This window comes from Macaca fascicularis, chromosome X (genome assembly GCF_037993035.2).
Source record: "Macaca fascicularis isolate 582-1 chromosome X, T2T-MFA8v1.1".
Classification (NCBI taxonomy): domain Eukaryota; kingdom Metazoa; phylum Chordata; class Mammalia; order Primates; family Cercopithecidae; genus Macaca; species Macaca fascicularis.
Genome location: NC_088395.1, coordinates 50,213,411 through 50,236,605, shown reverse-complemented (window position 1 = coordinate 50,236,605; position 23,195 = coordinate 50,213,411). Strand labels below are relative to the sequence as shown.

General features: G+C 40.3%; 2 protein-coding genes across 5 annotated transcripts in view; one reads left to right on the top strand and one right to left on the bottom strand.

Annotated features, from left to right (window-relative positions):
* CCNB3 (cyclin B3) overlaps positions 1-21,761 on the bottom strand; it is an 88,270-nt gene extending 66,509 nt beyond the window's left edge. For all 4 annotated transcript variants that reach the window (XM_015443647.3, XM_005593584.4, XM_074029482.1 and 1 more), the window contains exon 1: positions 21,559-21,761. The gene's annotated coding sequence lies outside the window, so the exon portion shown is untranslated. The remainder of the gene's footprint in view (positions 1-21,558) is intronic.
* Positions 3,494-4,117, top strand: LOC123570897 (small ribosomal subunit protein eS10). Its single transcript, XM_045383347.2, has one exon. The coding sequence runs from the start codon at positions 3,532-3,534 to the stop codon at positions 4,027-4,029; it is 498 nt and encodes a 165-aa protein (XP_045239282.1). The 5' UTR covers positions 3,494-3,531; the 3' UTR covers positions 4,030-4,117.
* Positions 21,762-23,195: the final 1,434 nt, after the last annotated feature.

The following is a 23,195-nucleotide window of genomic DNA, read 5'->3' as shown; positions in this document are numbered from 1 at the left end:
AATGGACAACCAAAGACTCACACTCTGAAACCTTTACCTTTTAAAAGGAAAAAGAAATATGGAGTCCACAGGCTAGAAAACTCCCAGTTGATAACATACAGGTTAACTAAATCTCAGAGAAAATAAGGTTACTTAAATGATGGTCATATACCCCATTTATTATCCTGAACACTAATCATTTGCATTGAGGGAAAGACGCACTGACTTGGGTAAACTAATTTTCCCAGGGGGAAGGGGAGGAGAAGGGATTGACATCATCAAAAAGATCCTTTCATAAAAGGACACGCTCTGCAGAACACTCTCAACTTCTGCCACCTACAGAACCCTGAGCCTTGGGCAAGAAAATTAGAATCCTTTCCCCTTTTCAGACTTTCCATGTCCCCTATATACACACTGGCAAGTGTTGCAGACTCCACTGGACCTCCCAGGGCTGGTGCTGAAACCAACACAGGGGCAGCAGGGCTAAGCTGATCAAAATAGTCTACAGGAAGTAGTAGCAACTTCATTTTTTATATAAAGACAGGTTACAGACAGCAAGGCTCTGGGGAGAGAACACAGCACTGTGTCAATAAAGCAGCACTGGGCTGGGAAGGATGGCTAAGGTCTAGTTCTGGCCCTGCTCTTAGTTGGCTGGGTGACACTGAGGCAAGTGGCAAGTGGCAAAGAGGCAAGTCCCTTTCCCTCTCTGGGCCCTAGTTTTCCCACCCAATAAAACGAAGCAGTGGAACTAGAGCCTCCTCGCTATTCAGTGTGGTCAATGGACAAGCAACATTAGCATCACCTGGAAATTTGTTAGCAATTTAAAACCTCAGGGCCCAAACTAGACCTATCAAATAAAAATCTGCAAATTAACAATGTCCCCAGGTGATTTCTATGCACGTTAAGATTTAAGCCCCGCTGTTCTAGGGTCCCTTCTACCTCTGATCTTCTACGATTCTAAGTGGGCCGTAGCAGAGGGTGGTGAGAAAGCCAAAGCTGAAGGGGGTTGCAGGTGGGAACAGAAAAGAGCCAGTGAAGATAAAGGGTTAACAATAGAGTGAGGACACATGTGTCCATCCTCCCTTCATGTCCTTCAACCTGTAGCTCAAAAGACATCCTGCAAGGAGCATTCTATGACTTAAATATGTCTGATCCCTCTACACTTGTAGATGAAATTAATCCTGCACACTTTCACTTGTGAAAAGACGTTTTGTAAAAGTACTCTGATTCAGGCACGTGTACTAATTGCTCCATCTAAAAGCTGGGACCCAGTCTTGTTTGCTTTGCCATCTCACTCCTTAACAAACACTCCCCCTGCCCAACCTTGTACAGGGCTCACTCCACAGGCTGCTGATCGACAGGAGATTGAAAAGTTTCCTTACAGGAACACCGCGCATCCCAGTAACAGAATTCAGCAAGGGGCTGGAGCGATGCCCAAGGACCCACTGGTAGGCGACAGAGCCGGACACTGGAGCCAGCAGTACTTGCCCAAAGGCGCCTACCTCACACCGAGATTGAGGACAGACAGCAAAGACCATGGACGCACCCCTGGACCAGGAGAGGCCAGGGAAATGAACTGAGCTCCTTACTATAGCGGCTCGAGTTCCTCTCAACCTGGCTCCTGCGCCCCTCCACCAGCCCAGTTGGGATTTTGAAAACTACAGTCGTCACTAAGTGCAGTGATGATTGGCCAGCAGAGGACCAATCAGCGTGCACAGCTGCAACACGCGAAAGCCTAACAGGAAGGGGTGGAGCTGGGTAGTTTAAAAAAAAAAAAAATCGAACTCTGTCACTAGGGACCTCGCAGTAGGGTGTTGTTTCTAGTATAATTGGTTGGACCAGGCTGGGCTGACACGCAGGGAGTATCGGGTTTCTTTAAAGAAGGGTTTTTGGCCAGGAGCGGTGGCCTACTCCTGTACTCCCAGCTCTTTGGGAGAGCGAGTTGGGGCGGATCGCTTGAGCACAGGAGTTGGAGATGAGCCTGTGCAACATGGAAAAACCCCGTCTCTATGAAAGATAAAAAATTAGTAAGGGCGTAGTGGCGTGTGCCTATAGTCCCAGCCACTTGGAAGGCTGAGGTGGTAGGATCACTTGAGCCCGGGAGGCAGAGGTTGCAGTGAGCAATGATTGTGCCACTGCACTCCAGCCTGAGTGACAGACTAAGACCCTGTCTCAAAAAAATAAAATAAAATAAAATAAACGACGTGTTTTCATTTAAATAATCTTGCCAGAGGATGGGAAGAGCAGAGCAGGTGTATAATGCAGGCACAGGCCTATTAAAACATTAATATTAATAACCACTTATAGAGTCAAGCCTTAACTCCTGCAGGCTTCACAAATAGCCTTGTGAAGGAAGCAAGGCAGAAGTTACTGCCCCTATTTTATGAATGAGCACCCGAAGTGCAGAGAGCTAATAGTAGTTAAGTTAATTCAGCATGTGCTACCTGCTATAAAATTTTTTATTGCTTTAAATCCTGTCCAAAAACCAGATACTCGTATTATTGCCATTTTACACATGACAAAATTGTAGTTTGCTAATAGCTCAATGTCTCATTCATTTCATTCATACATTAGTTCAATTGTTTAACAAATATTTATTGATCACCTGCTTTGTGCCAGGAACTAGAATATATATATATATTCTATATGTATGATCCCAGGCCCTCTTCTCTTTTTAATCTCCCTGGGTTATCTCATCCAGATACATGACTTTAAATATTATCTAAAAGCTGGCCCTAAACTCCACGTTCATGAATCCAAATTACTACTCCACATCTCCACTTGGATGTCTAATAGACAACTCAAATTCAATATGTTCACAATAGAACTCTGAATTGTCAAGCCCCTCCCCAAACCTGATCCTTTTCTCAGTATCCCCCATTTCAGAAATTGATACCACATCAAACCTGTTATTCAAGCCAGAAAGCTGGGTATCATCTATGATTCTAACTTTTTTCCATCACCTTTGTTGATTTGACCTCAAAATATATCTATATCCATCAACATCTCTCCATCTCCACTGCCACCTAGGCTCTCATTTGGCTCACTGTCAAGAGCCTCAAAGCTGTTTCTCCCATTTCCAAAATTTACCTTTCTCTGATACAAATATAACACAACAACAAGAGTGATTTTTTTGGCCGGGCGCGGTGGCTCAAGCCTGTAATTCCAGCACTTTGGGAGGCCGAGGCGGGTGGATCACGAGGTCAGGAGATCGAGACTATCCTGGCTAACACGGTGAAACCCCGTCTCTACTAAAAATACAAAAAACCAGCCGGGCGTGGTGGCGGGCGCCTGTAGTCTCAGCTACTTGGGAGGCTGAGGCGGGAGAATGGCGTGAACCCGGGAGGCGGAGCTTGCAGTGAGCCGAGATCACGCCACTGCACTCCAGCCTGGGAGACACAGCGAGACTCCGTCTCAAAAAAAAAAAAAAAAAAAAAATGATCTTTTTAAAAAAAGAAAAATGGTATTGTGTCCCTCCCTTCTTCAGTAATTTCCCACAGAATTTAAAATAAAAGCTTTCCAGCCCCGGCCCCGGACCCTGCAGCCGCCGAGATGTTGATGCCTAAGAAGAACCGGATTGCTATTTACGAACTCCTTTTTAAGGAGGGAGTCATGGTGGCCAAGAAGGATGTCCACATGCCTAAGCACCCGGAGCTGGCAGACAAGAATGTACCCAACCTTCATGTCATGAAGGCCATGCAGTCTCTCAAGTCCCGAGGCTACGTGAAGGAACAGTTTGCCTGGAGACATTTCTACTGGTACCTTACCAATGAGGGTATCCAGTATCTCCGTGATTACCTTCATCTGCCCCCGGAGATTGTGCCTGCCACCCTACGCCGTAGCCGTCCAGAGACTGGCAGGCCTCGGCCTAAAGGTCTGGAGGGTGAGCGACCTGCGAGACTCACAAGAGGGGAAGCTGACAGAGATACCTACAGACGGAGTGCTGTGCCACCTGGTGCTGACAAGAAAGCCGAGGCTGGGGCTGGGTCAGCAACCGAATTCCAGTTTAGAGGCGGATTTGGTCGTGGACGTGGTCAGCCACCTCAGTAAAATTGAAGAGGATTATTTTGCATTGAATAAACTTACAGCCAAAAAACCTTAAAAAAAAAAATAAAAATAAAAATAAATAAAATAAAAATCCTAACTACCTACCCTGGTCTACAAGGTCCTGCCTACCTCATCAACCTCATTTCATAGACTGCATTTCCCATTCCCTGCTCTCCAACCATAATAGTCTTCTTTCAAATATTTGAACTTACCAAACTCTCTCTACCTGGTATTTTTGTACAAGATGTTCCCCCAGCCTGGAACATTCTTCCCTCTATTTTTAAAATTGCAAGTTTTTTCTCAAGGATCAAGTCTCAGCTTAAATGCCCCTCTTCAGAGAGGCCTTCCCTGCCCATGTTATTTAAAGGATTCTTCTCCCACTCCATTATACTCAGCCCCTTAACTTTTTAAAGAGTAATACTGCTATTTGTAATTTTTAATTTCTCAAGAATGCAAAGTTCATAAAGAGTAGGACCATACATGTTGTGCTCTATCTTCAGTAGTGAGCATTAACAAAAGCTCACGTTTATAAATTATTTACTATATGTTAGAAACTGTTCTAACATTCACAAAAATCCTATAAGGTATTAATATCCCCATTTGCTGATGAGGATCCTGAGACATGGAAAAGTTTAGTAACTTTCTCAAGATCACACAGCTAGTAAGTGATCAGATTGGAATTTAAACACAGGCCGTCTGATTCCAGAGAACAAACATAACCACCACCCCATATTTGCCTCCTTGATAGATAACTGAAAAATATTTGTTCACTAAGTAAATGAGTATCTTCTTGTAAAGCTCATCATTGTAGACAAGTATCTCACTGGGATGCACATAAAGGAAATGTAGCATTGACACAAGTCACCGTAAGTCTTTAGTCATGAGAGGAAAAGGTCTATCCACCAAAACAACAGCAACACAAAAATCACAAAACAAGCAATTTCATTTATGTTATTTTTTCCCAGCTTTTCACATCAACAACAAAAACTTATTGAGTAAAAGTTGTGATTTTTCCAAAAATTTTTAAACGTATTTTTCCCTTAGCTGGCATACCTGCAGTTGACGTAAACTTTTCTTTGGGTACCATCCTGAGAAGACACTGAGAAAAGAGAAGACAGCCCTTTGACTCCACAATTTGTCAATATTTCACTCGTCCCAGGTATACAACATTCTCATAAACTCTCCTTTCTCCTCCCTATACCTCTGTATTAAAGTGTAATAGAAAAGATCTATTATAATGTACCTTACTTTTACATGAAAATATATTACAGATGGATCCAAGATTTGAATTTAAAATGGAACCATGAAAATACCAGACAAACTATAAAAGAACATTTTTATAATTGTGCAGAAGGAAAAAAACTTTCAAAACAGGATGATAAATTGTTAGTAGCTAAAAATTTAAAAATTCATGTTTGGCACAACAAACAGCAAAGCAAGGTTAAAAAAAAAAACCTAACAACAAATGTGGGAAAAAAAATTGACAATACAAATGACAAAAGAATACTTCCCAAAATGTAGAACAAGCTCTCTAGATTCCTCCTCTCTGGGTAGGGCATCTCTGAAAAAAAGGCAGCAGCCCCAGACATGGACTTATATATAAAACTCCCATCTCCCTGGGACAGAGCACCTGGGGGAAGTGGCAGCTGTGGGTACAGCTTCAGCAGACTTAAACGTTCCTGCCTGCTGGCTCTGAAGTGAGCAGCGGATCTCCCAGCACAGTGCTCAAGCTCTGATAAGGGACAGACTGCCTCTCAAATGGGTCCCCGGCCCCCATGCCCCCTCACTGGAAGACACCTCCCAGCAGGGGTCGACAGACACCTCATACAGGAGAGCTCTAGCTGGCATCTGGCGGTTGCCCCTCTGGGACAAAGCTTCCAGAGGAAGAAACAAGCAGCAATCTGCTTTTCTGCAGCCTCTGCTGGTGATACCCAAGCAAACAGGGTCTGGAGTGGACCTCCAGCAAACTCCAGCAGATCTGCAGCAGAAAGGCCTGACTGTTAGAAGGAAAACTAACAAACAGAAAGGAATAGTGTCAACATCAACAAAAAGGATGTCCACACAAAAACTCCATCCAAAGGTCACCAACATCAAAGACCAAAGGTAGATAAATCCACAAAGATGAGGAAAAACCAGTGCAAAAAGGCTGAAAATTTCAAACCCAGAATGTCTCTTCTCCTCCAAAGGATCACAGCTCCTTGCCAGCAAGGGAACAAACTGGATGGAGAATGAGTTTGATGATTTGACAGAAGTAGGCTTCAGAAGGTGGGTAATAACAAACTCCTCCGAGCTAAACAAACACGTTCTAACCCAATGCAAGGAAGCTAAGAACTTAGATAAAAGGTTACAGGAACTGCTAACTAGAATAACCAGTTTAGAGAAGAACATAAATTACCTGATGGAGCTGAAAAATACAGCACGAGAATTTCGTGAAGCATACACAAGTATCAATAGCCATATCGATCACGAGGAAGAAAGGATATCAGAGACTGAAGATCAACTTAATGAAATGAAGCGTGAAGACAAGATTAGAGAAAAAAGAAAGAAAAGGAACAAACAAAGCCTCCAGGAAATATGGGACTATGTGAAAAGACGAAACCTACGTTTGATTTGTGTACCTGAAAGTGACAGGGAGAATGGAACCAAGATGGAAAACACTCTTCAGGATATTATCCAAGAGAACTTCTGCAACCTAGCAAGAGAGGCCAACATTAAAATTCAGGAAATATAGAGAACACCACAAAGATACTCCTTAAGAAGAGCAACCCCAAGACACATAATCGTCAGATTCACCAAGGTTGAGACGAAGGAAAAAAATGTTAAGGGCAGCCAGAGAAAGGTCAGGTTACCCACAAAGAGAAGCCCATCAGACTAACAGCGGATCTCTCTGCAGAAACCCTATAGGCCAGAAGAGAGTGAGGGCCAATATTCAACATTCTTGAAGACAAGAATTTTCAGCCCAGAATTTTATGTACAGCCAAACTAAGCTTCATAAGTGAAGGAGAAATAAAATCCTTTACAGATAAGTAAATGCTAAGAGATTTTTGTCACCACCAGGCCTGCCTTACAAGAGCTCCTGAAGGAAGTACTAAATATGGAAAGGAAAAACCAGTACCAGCCACTGCAAAAATATACCAAATTGTAAAGAACATTGACACTATGAAGAAACTGCATCAACTAACAGGCAAAATAACCAGCTAGCATCATAATGACAGGATCAAATTCACACATAACAATATTAACCTTAAATGTAAATGGGCTAAATGCCCCAATTAAAAGACACAGATTGGCAAATTGGATAAAGAGTCAAGACCCATCAGTGTGCTGTATTCAGGAAACTCATCACACGTGCAAAGACACACATAGGCTCAAAACAAAGGGATGGAGGAATATTTACCAAGAAAATTAAATGCAAAAAAAAAAAAAGCAGGGGTTGCAAACCTAGTCTCTGATAAAACAGATTTTAAACTAACAAAGATAAAAAAAGACAAAGAAGGGCATTACATAATGGTAAAGGGATTGATGCAACGAGCAAACTATCCTAAATATATAAGCATCCAATACAGGAGCACCCAGATTCATAAAGCAAGTTCTTAGAAACCTACAAAGAGACTTAGACTCCCACACAAGAATAGTGGGAGACTTTAACACCCCACTCTCAATATTAGGCAAATCAACGAGACAGAAAATTAACAAGGATATTCAGGATTTGAACTCAGCTCTGGACCAAGCAGACCTAATAGACATCTACAGAATTCTCCACCCCAAATCAACAGAATATATACTCTTCTCAGTACCACATCACACTTATTATAAAATCAACCACATAATTGGAAGTAAAACACTCCTCAGCAAATACAAAAGAACGGATATCATAACAAACAGTCTCTTAGACCACAGTGCAATCAAATTAGTACTCCAGATTAAGAAACTCACTCAAAACCACACAACCACATGGAAACTGAACACCCTGCTCCTGAATGACTACTGGGTAAATAACAAAATTAAAGCAGAAATAAATAAGTTCTTTGAAACCAATGAGAACAAAGACACAATGTACCAGAATCTCTGGGACATAGCTAAAGCAGTGTTTAGAGGGAAATTTATAGCACTAAAATGCCCACAGGAGAAAGCAGGAAATATCTAAAATCAACACCCTAACATCACAATTAAAAGAACAGAAAACCAAATACCGAATGTTCTCACTCATAGGTGGGAATTGAACAATGAGATCACTTGGACACAGGAAGGGGAACATCACACACTGGGTCCTATTGTGGGGAGAGGGAAGGGGGGAGGGATAGCATTAGGAGATATACCTAATGTAAATGACGAGTTAATGGGTGCAGCACACCAACATGGCTCATGTATACATATGTAACAAACCTGCATATTGTGCACATGTACCCTAGAACTTAAAGTATAATAAAAAAAATTAAAAGAAAAACAACAACAACAACAAAAAAGAACTACAGAAGCAAGAGCAAACAACTTCAAAAGCTAGCAGAAGACAAGAAATAACTAAGATCAGAGCAGAACTGAAGGAGATAGACACATGAAAACCCCTTCAAAAAATTGAAGAATACAGGAACTGGTTTTTTGAAAACATTAACAAAATAGATAAACCGCTAGCCAGACTAATAAAGAAGAAAAGAGAGAAGAACCAAACATACACAATAAAAAACAATAAAGGGGATATCACCACTGATCCCACAGAAGTAGAAACTACCGTCAGAGAATACTATAAACACCTCTATGCAAATAAACTAGAAAATCTAGAATAAATGGATACATTCCTGGACACATACACCCTCCCAAGACTAAACCAGGAAGAAATAAAATCTCTGAATTGACCAACAACAAGTTCTGAAATTGAGGCAGTAACTAATAGACAACCAACCAAAAAAAGCCCAGAACCAGACGGATTCACAGCTGAATTCTACCAGAGGTGCAAAGAGCAGCTGGTACCATTCCTTCTGAAACTATTCCAAACAATAGAAAAAGAGGTACTCCTCCATAACTCATTTTATGAGTTATCAGCATCATCCTGATAACAAAACCTGGCAGAGACAGAACAAGAAAAGAAAATTTCAAGCCAATATCCCTGATGAACATCGATGCAAAAATCTTCAATAAAATACTGGCAAACCAAATACAGAAGCACATCAAAAAGCTCTTACAAGAGCTCCTGAAGGAAGCACTAAATATGGAAAGGAAAAACCAGTACCAGCCACTGCAAAAATATACCAAATTGTAAATGCTAATCAAAAAGTGTATCCACCACGATCAAGTCAGCTTCATCCCTGGGATGCAAGGATGGTTCACCTCAACACAGGCAAATCAATAAACGTAATCCATCACATAAACAGAACCAATGACAAAAACCACATGATTATGCAGAAAAGGTCTTCGATAGAATTTAACACAACTTCATGCTAAAAACTCTCAATAAACTAAGTATTGATGGAATGTATCTCAAAATAATAAGAGCTATTTATGACAAACCCACAGCCAATATCATACTGAATGGGCAAATGCTGAAAACATTCCCTTTGAAAACTGGCAAAAGACAAGGATGCCCTCTCTCACCACTCCTACTCAGCACAGTATTGGAAGTTCTGGCCGGGGCAATCAGGCAAGAGAAAGAAATAAAGGGTATTCAAATAGGAAGAGAGGAAATAAAATTGTCTCTGTTTGCAGATGACATGACTGTATCTTTAGAAAACCCCATCGTCTCAGCCCAAAATCTCCTTATGCTGATAAGCAACTTCAGCAAAGTCTGAAGATACAGAATCAATGTACAAAAATCACAAGCATTCCAATACACCAATAAGAGACAAACAGAGCCAAACCATGAATGAGCTCCCATTCACAATGGCTACAAAGAGAATAAAATCCCTAGGAATACAACTTACAAGGGATTTGAAGGACCTCTTCAAGGAGAACTACAAACCACTGTTTAAGGAAATAAGAGAGGACACAAACAAATGGAAAAACATTCCATGCTCAAGGATAGGAAGAATCAATATCGTAGAAATGGCCATACTGCCCAAAGTAATTTATAGATTCAGTGCTATCCTCATCAAGCTACCATTGACTTTCTTCACAGAATTAGAAAAAACTACTTTAAATTTCATATGGACCCAAAAAAGAGCCCGGATAGCCAAGAGAATCCTAAGCAAAAAGAACTAAGCTGGAGGCATCATGCTACCTGACTTCAAACTATACTACAAGGCTACAGTAACCACAACAGCATGGTACGGGTACCAAAACAGATATATCGACCAATAAAACAGAACAGAGTCCTCAGAAATAATGCCACACATCTACAACCATCTGATCTTTGACAAACCTGATGAAAACAAGCAATGAGGAAAGGATTCCCCATTTAATAACTGGTGTTGGGAAAACTGGCTAGCCATATGCAGAAAACTGAAACTGGACCCCGTCCTTACACCTTACACAAAAATTAACTCAAGATGGATTAAAGACTTAAACGTAAGACCTAAAACCATAAAAACCCTAGAAGAAAACCTAGGCAATACCATTCAGGACATAGGCATGGGGAAGGACTTCATGTCTAAAACACCAAAAGCAATGGCAACAAAAGCCAAAATTGACAAATGGGATCTAATTAAACTAAAGAACTTCTGCACAGCAAAATAAACTATCATAAGAGTGAAAAGGCAACCTACAGAATGGGAGAAAATTTTTGCAATCTATCCATCTGACAAAGGGCTAATATCTAGAATCTGCAAAGAATTTAAACAAATTTACAAGAAAAAAAAACCCCATCAAAAAATGAGCAAAGGATATGAACAGACACTTCTCAAAAGAAGACATTTATGTGGCCAACAAACATATGAAAAAAAGCTCATCATCACTTGTCATTGGAGAAATGCAAATCAAAACCACAATGAGATACCATCTCATGCCAGTTAGAATGGCAATCATTAAAAAGTCAGGAAACAGATGCTGCAGAGGATGTGGAGAAATAGGAACACTTTTACACTTGGTGGGAGTATAAATTAGTTCAACCATTGTGGAAGACAGTATGGCAATTCCTCAAGGACCTAGAACCAGAAATACCATTTGATCCAACAATCCCATCACTGGGTATATACCCAAAGGATTATAAATCATTCTACTATAAAGACACATGCACATGTATGTTTATTGCAGCAGTATTCACAATAGCAAAGACTTGGAATCAAGCCAAATGCCCATCAATGATAGACTGGATAAAGAAAATGTGGCACATATAGTATACCATGGAATACTATACAGCCATAAAAACAGATGAGTTCATGTCTTTGCAGGGACATGGATGAAGCTGGAAATCATCATTCTAGGCAAACTAACACAGGAACAGAAAACCAAACACCACATGTTCTCACTCATAACTGGGAGTTGAAAAATGAGAACACATGGACACAGTGAGGGGAACATCACACACTGGGGCCAGTCAGGGGGTGGGGGCCTAGGGGAGGGATAGCATTAGGAGAAATACCTAATGTAGATGACGGGTTGATGGGTGCAGCAAACCACCATAGCACGTGTATACCTATGTAACAAGCCTGCACCATCTGCACATGTATCCTAGAACTTAAAGTATAAGAAAAAATGTACAATGAGAACTCTATGATCAATAAAAGAGATGAACTTCCCATCAAAAAAGTTGGCAAGAAGATGAAAAATTAAAAAAGAAATACAAACAACCAATAACCATGAAAATATGTTCAATTTCACTAAAAACAAATGCAGATTAAAACAACAATAGATTATTTTTGTTTAGGACACTGACAAAGCTTTAATATATTGATAATAACTTCTGTTGGTGAGGGGGTGGGTAAACAGTCATTTGTATTCACTGTCAATGGAAATAAAAACTGCCATAAACTTTGGGAGGGTTATTTGAAAATATCTATTGGATTTCAAATGTTTGAACCCTTTTACCCAGAGATTCTACTTCCATTAATCTTTACCACAAAAATACTTAAGTCTCAGAAATAAGACTGAAAATTTCCCAAATCTGGGAGAGATATAAATCTAGACTGAAGATGCTAAGCAAATCCTAAACAGGATAAACCCAAAGTAATTAACATAACAAACACATCATAAAACTTCTGAAACTTAACAACACAGAAAAAAACTTTGAAGGCAGAAAGAGGGGAATGAAATATTTCTAATAGAAGTAAAAATTTCTGAGTAATAGTAGATTTCTTATTAGAAACTGTGCAGCCCAGAAGGAGGTGACACAATATTTTCCAAAAACTAAAAGAAAACAGCTCTAAACTCAGAATTCTATATCCAGGGAAAATATCCTTCAAGAGTAAAGGGAAAATCAAGACATTCTCAGATGAAGGAAAATTAAGAGAATTTGTTGCCAGTAAATCTACCCCAATAGAATAGAAAATTCACAAATTAAAAAAAAATAAAAGGTATAAAAGAAGGAATCTTAAAACATCAGGAAGAAAGAACAATAGAAAGAGCAAAGTATGGGTCAATTCAACAGACTTTCCTTCTGATCCTGAGTTTTCTCAAATATGTTTGACAGTTATGGCAAAAATTAGAACATTGTCTGATGTGGTTCTCAATGTAGGTACAGGAAATGTTAAAAACAGTAATATCAAAAAATAAAGGAGGATAAAGAGATATAAAGGAAGGAAATGTTTCTATACCTCTTGCAAACTGGGAAATGATAACTCCAGTAGAATCTGAAAATACACAAAAAATACACACATACGCGCGCGCGCGCACACACACACACACACACACACACACACACACACACAGTAATACCCAGAGCAACCATTATGAAAGCCATATGAAGAGAGGCACTCAAAACCACTACAGATGCATCCAAATGGAATTACAGTGGATGTTCATGTAACTGCCTGGAAGGCAGAAAAATAAAATAAAATATAAAAATGAAAACTAGAAGGAATAACCAGAGAACAAAAAATAAAAATGGCAAACTTAAGGTATGACATATCAATAATCATATTAAATGTAAATAAATTAAGTAAAACAATTAAAAGACTGATACTGGCAAAGTGAATTTTAAAAAGCACACCCCAAGCTGGGCACAGTGGTTCATGCTTGTAATCCCAGCACTTTGGGTGGCCGAGGTGAGCAGATCATGAGGTCAGGAGATAGAGACCATCCTGGCTAACACCGTGAAACCCCATCTCTACTAAAAATACAAAAAATTAGCTGGGCATGGTGGCCTGCCCCTGTATTCCCAGTTACTTGGGAGGCTGAGGCACGAGAAATGCTTGAACCTGGGAGGCGGAGGTTGCACTGAGCCAAGATTGCACCACTGCACTCCAGCCTGGGCGACAGAGTGAGACTCTGACACACGTACACACACACACACAAACACACACACACACAAAAGGCCTGGTGTGGTGGCTCACACCTGTAATCCCAGCACTTTGGGAGGCTGAGGCAGGTGGATCACAAGGTCAGGAATTCGAGACCAGCCTGACCAACATCAACATGGTGAAACCCCGTCTCTACTGAAAATACAAAAATTAGCCAGACATGGTGGTGCGTGTCTGTATTCCCAGCTACTCAGGAGGCTGAGGCAGGAGAATCACTTGAACCCGGGAGATGGAGGTTGCAGTGAGCCGAGATCGCACCATTGTACTCCGGCCTGGGTGACAGAGGGAGACTCCATCTAAAAAAAAAAAAAAAACCAGAGAAAAAAGAAAGAAAGAAAAGAAAAGAAAAAAAAAAGCACACCCTAGTGACACGCTGTCAACAAGAAAACCCCCTTCAAATACAATGATATAAGCAGGTAGAAATTAAAAAGTGGAAAAAGATATATCATGCATACATTAATTTTAAACAAACAGGAGTGGCTATATTAATATCAGTTAAAGTAATATCAGAGCAAAGTAAATTAACAGGGTCAGGGAGAAACATTACATAATAATAAAAGGGTCAATCGACCAAGAAGATACAGCAATCTCAAACGTGTATGTACCAACCAACAGATCTGCAAAATACATGAAGCAAAGACTGACAGAACTGAAAGGAGAAATAGACAAATCCACATTTGCAGTTGGAGACTTCAACATCCCTATCTCAATAATTGATTTTTTAAAACCAGCTAGATAAAGAAATCATCAAGGGTATAGAAGAATTCAACCACAACAGCAACAAACAGAATCTAATTGACATTTATAGAACACTTCCCCGCTCCCAAGAAAAAACAAAATACACATTCATTTCCAGTGCCCATGGAACTTTCACCAAAATAGATGATACCCTCAATTGTAAAACAAATCTCAGCAAATAAAAAAGATTGAACTCATAACACAGTATGTTCTCTGACCATGATGGGATCAAACTAGAAATCAGTGACAAGAATAACAGAACAATCGGGCCAGGCGCCATGGCTCATGCCTGTAATCCCAGCAATTTGGGAGGCCGAGGCGGGTGGATCACGAGGTCAGGAGATCAAGACCATCCTGGCTAACACGGTGAAAACTCATCTCTACAAAAAGTACAAAACATTAGCCCGGCATGGTGGCGGACGCCTGTAGTCCCAGTTACTCGGGAGGCTGAGGCAGGAGAATGGCTTGAACCTAGGAGGCAGAGTTTGCAGTGAGCTGAGATCGTACCACTGCACTCCAGCCTGGGCAACAGAGCAAGTCTCCATCTCAAAATAAATAAATAAATAAATAAATAATAACAGAACAATCTCCAAACACTTGGAAATGAAACGACATACCTCATGGATCAAAGATGAAGTTTTAATCAAAATAAAAACAAAACACTGAACTAAATGAAAACGAAAATACAACACATCAAAATTTGTGGGTCAGGTATGGTGGCTCACACCTGGCAAACATGGGGACAATCACATGAGGCCAGGAGTTCAAGACCACCCTGAGCAATATAGGGACATTCTATCTCTATTTAAAATATATATATTCATTTTTAAATTACATATATGAAATATACATGTTGTATACATAAAAAATATATTATATATTATATTTCATTATATATTTTATTATACATAAAATATAATATCATATATTATATACTACTATATGTAATACAATATATATTGTACATATACATAGGGAGAGAGACCGATGATATATATAGAATGGATGATACCCATATATACATATATACAGGGGTCACAGCTAAAATATATACATATATATATGGGCCACAGCTAAATCTGAAAGGGAAATTTATAACACTATTTAATATTAGAAAAGAGGAAAAGTTTAAAAGTCAATACTCTAAGCACCCACCTCAATACTAGAAAAATAAGAGAAAAATAAATCCAATGCAAGCATAACTTAGGAAAAAATAATGATAAAAGCAGAAATCAATGACATTAAAAACAGAAAAACCAATAGTAAAAATCAATGAGACAAAGTCTGGTTCTTTGAAAAGATTAAAAACCTGGCAAACCTCTACCAAGATTGACAAAGAAAAAGAAGACACAAATTAGCAATATCAGAAGTGACATAGATTAATAAATTTTACAGATCTGCTATACAACAGAGTGCCTAAAGTTAACAGTATTGGGCGCTTCAAAATTTGTTAAGAGGGTAGATATCATGTTAAGTGTTTTTACCAAGAAAACACCCAACAACAACAACAACAAAGGAACACAAGGAAACTTTGGCTGATGTTGGATATGTCTACTACCTTGATTATGGTAATGGAATCATGAGTGTTTATATTTGAACAAGCTTGTGAAATTGTACACATTAAATATATGCAGTTCTTTGTATTAATATATCAATAATACCTCAATAAAAGTTTTTTTAAAAGAAATAAAACAGGGGATTCTGCTACAGACCCTACTGACATAAAAAGGGTAAAGGAATACTTTAAACAACACTACACACATCAATTTGACAACTTAAAACAAATGGATAAATTCCTTCGAAAGCACACTGCCACAACACACCCAGTAGTAAATACATCATTTGAATAGCCCCAGTTTTAAATAAATTCAATTATTAATTTTAAAATTTCCCAAAAGAAAAATATCCAGGCCCAGATGATTTCACTGGAGAATTAAACAAAATATTTAAAGAAAAATTAATAGCAATTCTACATATGTCTCTTCCATAAAATAGAAAACGGAACAATTCTCAACTTCTTATATGAGAACACTTTTATAGTGTTGCCAAAAACATCCAAAGATAATACAAAACAGGAAAACTCCATGGCCAATATCCCTCGTGAACATAGAAACAAAATTCTTAGCAAGATATTAGCAAACAAATTTGAGCAACATATTAAAAGTATTATTTAACATATACCATGACCAAGTGGGATTTATCCCAGGGATGCAAGGCTAGTTTGAAAAATCAATCCATGTAATCCAACATAGACATTGTCTTGTACACCGAGAACTACAAAACATCATTAAGAGAAAGACCCCTAAATAAATGGAAAGATGTCCCATGTTCATTGATCAGCTTACTCAATATTAAGATGGCAATACTGCCCAGATTGATCTACAGATTCAAGACAATCCCTATCAAAATCTGTGTGGAACAGAGATAATATATTAGACCTAAGAATATTGTCATTTGAAAATCCTGCTTACAAAGGTTGGCCCTTGGCTAGCATCTGGGAACTTGGATTTGAAGAGGCATTTACTAATATATATGAACCTGTGCTACCCTTAGCAGGGTAAGTGAAAATGGGTAAAACACAGTAATTTGCTACCCTTAGCAGGGTAAGTGAAAATGGGTAAAACACAGTAATTCTCCTCAAGAAGTCCTGTTTTTGGAAAGATAAAGCTCACAATGAAACAAATACACCACAAGGCAGAATGTGATATGTGAATTATAAACTCACTAGGTGAATGTAAAACTGTTGAGAATTTCAGAAGACACGTATGATTGAGTCCACTCTTATTATCAACACCATCACTATTGTCATAATCATCTCAACATCACCAAAAGTTACTGAGTGTGTAAACACATGAGCCACTGCTAGGTTGTACAAAGAGACAGTTACTGCCTTCCTTGAACCTATACACATCTTCATGATGGAAATATTAAGGAAATGTATCAATAAATACGACATACACAAAAATGCAGTTTTTAGGATGGGGAGTGCTTCTGTCAAAAGAAATCACCAATTTCCCTTTTAATTGGAGGGATGCCTTCTCAAGACGCCTTTTGTACAGGGTGTTCTTCTACTGCATGGGAAAACGTTTTCCAACAGCTGCGACCTCCTAGTGGCCACATGAAGTCATTACCCCGATTCATCATCCTGACTTGAGAGCAAGAGGCACAGGAGGCTGGAGGGCAGTTGGTGAGATCACGGCTCACTGCAGCATCAACCTCCCATGCTGAAGCGATCCTCCCACCTCAGCCTCCTGAGTAACCGGTACTACAGGCACGTGCCACAACACCAAGCTACTTTTTTGTTTGTTTGTTTGGTAGAGACTGAGGTTTTGCTATGTTGCCCAGGCTGGTTTCAAACTCAAACTCCTGTCCTCAAGCAATCCTCCTGCCTCAGCCTCCCAAAGTGCTGGGATTACAAGTGTAAGCCACCGCACCCCGCTGTAATGTTTAAAACATGCATTCACTGATATACTACGCACAGGGCAGGATAAAGATTTTTTCACCAACTAATACTATAGTTAAGGTTTTTGTGTTTTGTTTTGTTTTGTTTTTTCTTTTGAGACACAGTCTTACTCTTTCACCCAGGCTGGAGTGCAGTGGTGCGATCTAGGCTCACTGTAGCCTTCGTCTCTGGGTTTCAAGTGATTCTCCTGCTTCAGCCTCCAGAGTAGCTGGGATTACAGGTGCCTGCCACCACACCCGGCTAATTTTTGTATTTTTAGTAGGGACGAGATATTGCCATGTTGGCCAGGCTTGTCTTGAATTCCTGAGCTCAAAACAATCCACCTGCCTTGGCCTCCCAAAGCTAGGATTACAGGTGTGAGCCACCATGTCAGGCCTCAAGTACTCTTTAAAAGGTTATTTTGCCAGATGTTCCAGACAAGTTCGTTGGTTTGACAGGGAGGAAAAAAATCTGATTAAAGGCTACATTCCCTCAGTCAGTTTTCCACCCACATCTCCAGCTTGATACCTTATATTTCTATATTTATAATATATAATCAATATGTAAGGCAAAAAGCTCTTGTCACAGGTAACAAAACAAAATCTTCATCATTCCCTGCAGATAGTATATCAGTGAATGAATGTTTTAAATATTACAGTCAGAATTTAAACACAAGCAGTCTGATTCCAGAAAACAAACATGACCAGTACCCCGTATCTGCCTCCTTGATAGATAACTGAAAAAATACCTGTTCGCTAAGTAAATGAGTATCTTCTTGTAAAGGTCATCATTGTAGACAGTATCCTACTGGGATGTACATAAGGGAAACGTAGCATTAACACAAGTCACCCTAAGTTTTTAGTCATGAGAGGAAAAGGTCTATCCACCAAAACAACAGCAACACAAAAATCACAAAACAAGCAATTTCATTCTATTTTTTTCTAGCTTTTCACATCAACAACAACAAAAAAACTTATTCAGTAAACGTTGTGATTTTTCCAAAATTTTTTAAACGTATTTTTCCCTTAGCTGGCATACCTCCAGTTGACTTAAACTTTTCTTTGGGTACCATTCTGAGAAGATACTGAAGAAAGAGAAGACAGCCCTTCGACTACACAATTTGTCAATATTTCCCTCCTCCCAGGTATATAACATTCTCATAAAGTCTCCTTTCTTCTCCTCCCTATACCTCTGCATTAAAGCCTAAGAGAAAAGATCTGTTATTATCTACCTTACTTTTACATGAAAATAGATTACTGATGGATCCGAGATTCGAATATAAAAATGAAACCATGAAAATACCAGACAAGCTATAAAAGAATATTTCCATAATCTTGCAAAAGGAAGAAAAACTTTCAAAACAGGATGAGAAATTTTTCAGTAGCTAAAAATTTTTAAATTTCTGTTTGGCAAAAATCAATACTCTAAGCACCCACCTCACTACTAGAAAAAGAAGAGAAAAGTAAATCCAATGCAAGCATAAGGTAGGAAATAATAACAACAAAAGCAGAAATCAATGAAATTAAAAACAGAAAAACCAAGAGTAAAAATCAATGAAACAAAGTCTGGTTCTCTGAAAAGATCAAAAACCTAACAAACCTCTAGCAAGACTGACAAAGAAAAAGAAGACACAAATTAGCAATATCAGAAATGACACAGATGAATAAATTTTAGAGATCTGCTGTACAACACAGTGCCTATAGTTAACAATATAGTATTGGGCCAGGCTCAGTGGCTCATGCCTGTAATGCCAACATGCTGGGAGACCAAGGCGGGTGGATCACTTGAGGTCAGGAGTTTAAGACCAGCCCGGCCAACATGGTGAAACCCCATCTCTACTAAAAATACAAAAATTAGCCAGGCGTAGTGGCGGGCACCTGTAATCCCAGCTACTCAGGAGGCTGAGGCAGGAGAACCTCTTCACGGAGACAGAGGTTTTGCTGTGCTGCCCAGGCTGGTCTCAAACTCAGACTCCTGCCCTCAAGTAATACTCCCGACTCAGCCTCTCAAAGTACTGGAATTACAAGAGTGAGCCACCGTGCCCAGCTGTCACCAAGTAATACTATATTTAATTTTTTTTTTCTTTTGAGACAGTCTTGCTCTGTCGTCCTGACTGGAGTGCAGTGCCATGATCTCGGCTCACTACAACCTCCCCCTCCCAGGCTTAAGTGATCTTCCCACCTCAGCCTCCCGAGTAACTGGGACTACAGGCGTGCACCACAACACACTGCTAATTTTATTTTATTTCATTTATTTTTTGGTAGACACGGAAGTTTTGCTATGTTGCCCAGGCTTGTCTCAAACTCAAAGTCCTGCCCTCAAGCTATCTTCCCGCCTCAGCCTCCGAAGGTGCTGTGGTTACAGGAGTGAGCCGCTGCGCCCAGCTGTCACCAATAGTATATTTAATATTTTTATTTTTTATTTACTTTTTTTTGTGTGTTTTTTTTTTTTTTTTTTTGAGATGGAGTCTCGCTCTGTCACCAAGCTGGAGTGCAGTGGCGCGATCTCGGCTTACTGCAACCTCTGCCTCCCTGACTCAAGTGATTCTCCTGCCTCGGCCTCCCAAGTAGCTACAGACACGTGCCACTATGCCCAGCTAATTTTTGTATTTTTAGTAGAAACGGGTTTTCACCATGTTGGCCAGGATGGTCTCGATCTTTTTTCCCTGTGATTCGCCTGCCTCAGCCTCCCAAAGTACTGGGACTACAGGAGTGAGCCACCTCGCCCGGCTATTTATTTTTTTTTTTTTCTTTTGAGACAAGAGTCTCATTCTGTCGCCCAGGCTGGAGTGCAGAGGCATGATCTCGGTTCACTGCAACCTCTGCCTCCTGGACTCAAGTGATTCTCCTGCCTCAGCCTCCCAAGTAGCTACAGACGCATGCCACCATGCCCAGTTAATTTTTGTATTTTTAATAGAGACGGGTTTCACCACGTTGGCCAGGATGGTCTCGATCTCTTAACCTCATGATCCGCCGGCCTCAGCCTCCCAAAGTCCTGGGACTACAGGCGTGAGCCACCGCGCCTGGCTATTTAATTTTTTTTTTTTTTCTTTTGAGACACGAGTCTCACTCTGTCGCCCAGGCTGGAGTGCAGTGGCGCCATCTTAGCTCACTGCAACCTTCACCTCCCAGTTCAAGCCATCCTCCTGCTGCAGCCACGGCGCCCAGCTATAATGTTTAAAACATTAATTCACTGATATACTATCTGCAGGGCAGGATAAAGATTTTGTCACCAAGTAATAGCATATATATTTTTTTTCTTTTGAGACAGAGTCTTGCTCTGTCACCCAGGCTGGAGTGCAGTGGCGCCATCTTAGCTCACTGCAACCTTCACCTCCCAGTTCAAGCCATCCTCCTGCTGCAGCCAGTGCGCCCAACTGTAATGTTTAAAACATTCATTCACTGATATACTATCTGCAGGGCAGGATAAAGATTTTGTCACCAAGTAATAGTATATTTAAGTTTTTTTTTTTCTTTTGAGACAGTCTTGCTCTGTCACCGAGGCTGGAGTACAGTGTCGCCATCTTGGCTCACTGCAACCCCCGCCTCCCAGTTACAAGCGATTCTTCCACCTCAGCCTCCCGAGTAGCTGGGACTAAAGGCGCGTGCCACCACGCCCAGCTAATTTTTGTCTTTTTAGAAGAGACGCGGTTTCGCCATAGTGACCAAGCTGGTCTCGAATTCCTGAGTTCAGGTGATCCGCCCGCCCCGGCCTCCCAAAGTGCTGAGATTACAGGCGCGAGCCACCACGGTCGGCCTGAAGTACTTTTTAAAGGTTATTTTGTCAGATGTTCCAGACAAGTTTATTGGTCTGACAGGGAGGAAATAAACTACTTAAAGGCTAGTTCCCTCAGCCAGTTTTCCTCCCACATCTCTAGCCTGACACAGGATATATTTCTATATTTATAATACATAATCAATATACAAGGCAAAAAGCTGTCGTCACGACTGACAATACACGCTGTACCTTTAACACGCCACAGATGGACTGGAACAAAAGCTTTTAGCAGAAAGTTCTCCACCAATCGGAAACTGAAAGAAAACAATACAAAAATAAGCCAATCAAAATGTAGATGAGGGACGGAGGGAGAGGGGACCAACCGCCTCAGCCCAACTGCCTCAGAGTAACGGAAAAGCTTCCACAGAAACGCACATCAGCATAACCGGTACAAGAGGCTGCCGGACTGACCCCACCATTCTCACCAGCAGGGGGAGATCACGAATCAGCGCTTTTTTTTTTTTTTTTTTTTTTAAAGTCTGACTTGAAACCACCAGATGGGGCCAGAAGATCAGAGTAGGTACCTTTCTACTTTTCTTTTTCTCAGGGAATTTCTCTTCTATCTCCAGACCCTGAATGAAATAAAAGGCATATTAATCATCACACACACAGACACACGCCCCCCAACCCCCAAGACGATGGAAGTGGCCAGTGCTCCCAAGCACCCCACCAGTCACGTGGCCTCTGCGCGCGAGCTAGTCGTTTATAATTAAAGTGGTAGGCATTTCATAAGGCTGTGCGTGAATTAAATGAGATAATGCATGTAATACACAGTACCAGGTAAATTCTCAGCCCCGACTCCAAACCCGCAGAATGAGAAACCGAAGCCCTCCAGGTGATTCTGATGCACACCAAAGTGTGACAATTATTGCTCTGGGAAAGAAGCCTGCCCACTCAGATAGCTAACCAAATTTTTTGGTCATTTTTACAGCTCTCATGACGCTGTGATTTCCGAATTATGTTTCCTGCCCTAAAAATTCCAGAACCTTGTGTCTTGAGCCCACCTGTGTGCCCAGTATTGTGGTGGATGCAATGGAAAAGAGATAGATAACCTTCTAGGCTTGTAATGTAAGTAATCTAGGAATAGGAAAAGGTAATTAACTCCACAAGGTCAGATTTAGTAAATGTCAGATGAATTATCCTGACAATAAGCAAATGTTCTAGGAAATCAGGGGAAGGAAATTTCATAATTATAAAGGGGAAAAGCCTGACCAGAAATAGCCACTGCCAAGCCAAGCCCACACCTCAAAATTAGCCATAAGTCATTTTCTACCACAAGGTTATGGAACAGAACTTTAGCTGCCTAATTAAGCCCCTGCCTATAAAAGAACCCCTAACATACCTAAGACTCCACTTATCTTTAGCAGTTGCCCCCTGAAATTTTTTTATGATAATGTTCATAGCCTTTAAAAGTCCTTTATTTTCCCCCTCCACTCCTCCAATCACTCATAGGAAAGAACAAATTTGTACAATGCAGACAAAACACAAATACTTGACAGAAGTAATTATACAGTACCATTGCCAAGATGTTCAAAATGACTAATTTTTCACTTTGGTTGCATGAAGCTGCTCTGAATGTCAGTGTGCACTCTCATGGCAGGAAAACAAATCAGGAGAAAAAGAAGTGGTGTTCCCAATTTTATTGGTCCACAGTAAATGATGTCTGATAATCATTGGCATCACTGCCCATTTTCTAAATGATCATTGTGTCATCACATAAAAGGTAGGGTAAATCTGAGACTGGAAGATACCCAGCAAGACTACCAGACAGTGATTTCATGAAGGCTGATGGTTCACTTCATTCAATTTCCTTTTGCCATTATTCA